The sequence below is a fragment of the Eimeria maxima genome, genomic scaffold (genome assembly GCF_000499605.1).
Source record: "Eimeria maxima Weybridge genomic scaffold, Emw_scaff3414, whole genome shotgun sequence".
Taxonomy (NCBI): Eukaryota; Apicomplexa; class Conoidasida; order Eucoccidiorida; family Eimeriidae; genus Eimeria; species Eimeria maxima.
In genome coordinates this window covers 1-1,516 of record NW_013566282.1, presented here as the reverse complement: position 1 = coordinate 1,516, position 1,516 = coordinate 1, and the positions used below count along the sequence as shown (strand labels likewise).

General features: G+C 50.6%; 1 protein-coding gene across 1 annotated transcript; it reads right to left on the bottom strand.

Moving 5' to 3' along the window:
* Positions 1-476: 476 nt before the first annotated feature.
* Positions 477-1,112, bottom strand: EMWEY_00060380 (hypothetical protein; the record flags this gene model as incomplete). The annotated part of the gene is made up of 1 exon (XM_013481487.1): positions 477-1,112. The coding sequence occupies one exon, from the start codon at positions 1,110-1,112 to the stop codon at positions 477-479; it is 636 nt and encodes a 211-aa protein (XP_013336941.1).
* Positions 1,113-1,516: the final 404 nt, after the last annotated feature.

Here is a 1,516-nt window from a genome sequence, read left to right as displayed (position 1 = left end):
GCATGCACACTCCCACGCAGCTCCAATTTTACGACTGGTAGAATCGACCCAAGAATGCAAAATAGACCTTCATGAGGCATCAAAGGGGTGTGTCTCCCGACAGTCTATTTTATCCTCGTTTAAAAAGGCTGTCTGTTTACACAGCAACTCCCTCTAGCTCTGCGGCGCTAGTACTGGCTAGTCTAATGGTGTGTGGCATCGAAAAATGCACTTTGCGTTTCAGATGCATACAGTCCATTCAAGCAATATATAGAACTGGAATTTCGGCGTGACCCCGATAAACAGGATGCGCAATACCACAAATTCGAAACCCGAGAGGATATGCTTAGTAGTAGCAATTGTGAAACTTGGCCACCAGCACATGCAACATAGTGAGACGCGCTGGCTGGGTACAATCTTCCGTTGCATTCCTCATCCCCAATGTATGCCCACAGCGTACAAATTCTTTCATCTGCAGATGAAGAATATACGCCATATTACTTATATGGAGGCTTTCCATTGGGGAAGATATCCTTGATCTTGAGCCCTCCTTTGAGAAGGTCTGCTAACATACCTTCTTCTTCTTCCAGCTCCTCAGCCTCTAGTTGCTGCTGTTGAGCGTCTGCTTGTACTGATTCACAATTTCTGCCATACGCTCCACCTGAGGCCTGCCAAGTACTCTCCTCAACGGTTGGAAAACCACCCATGTCTGCAAATAGACCTCCTTCTTCTTCCAGCTCCTCAGCCTCTAGTTGTTGCTGTTGAGTATCTGCTCGAACTGCTTCATAATTCCCGCCAGAAGCTCCGCCTGAGGCCTGCCAAGCACCCTGCTCAACGGTTGGCAAACCGCCAACGGGACGTAGAGCGCGCCGATCATAACTGCTGTAGTGGCGGTGGCTTGAGTATGTGTGGCCTCCCCTAGGCACCGTTGTTTCAGTGATTTCAGGTCTTGTATGTTGAGGATGAGGCTGAGGTGGGGTCATGGATTCTTCCCACCAAACAGAGTAGGGCATTGGCAATGAGGTACCACCGCCGCCTCCGGACGCATAAATTGGCTTCGGTAGCGTGGGCCCGTCCAGGGGCCCTATTTGGGCAGTAAGGCTTGATGATACTTGTGAAGGTATGACGCGCATAGTGGGTTCCTGTCGATGCATTCCTGATACCTGAGAACTAAACCTGTGGTGGAGAGGTGGCATTGGAAGGCGCTGCGGCAGGTGATGTTGGGGAGTGCGGTTACCTATGAGTGATGGTGCGGATCTAGGATATAAAGGCTGTACGAATGGTGCTGTTGCCTGCAAATACTGGGGCTCTGCAGTGGCTGCCGCTTGCACTTTGGAGGCAAGCTTTTGGAGCTGCTGTCTGTTCCGGTGGGTTCCATTACCCGGTCCATGTGGGCTGTGCACGTAATCATATGCGTGCTCCTGGCTGGCTACAGGAATATTATACTTTGTTAATGGTGTCCCTGAAGTTGTTAGGAGACCGCCAGCGCTTGCAACAGCTTGATGAATTTCCCCTTTCATGTACTTCAACGGAGGCA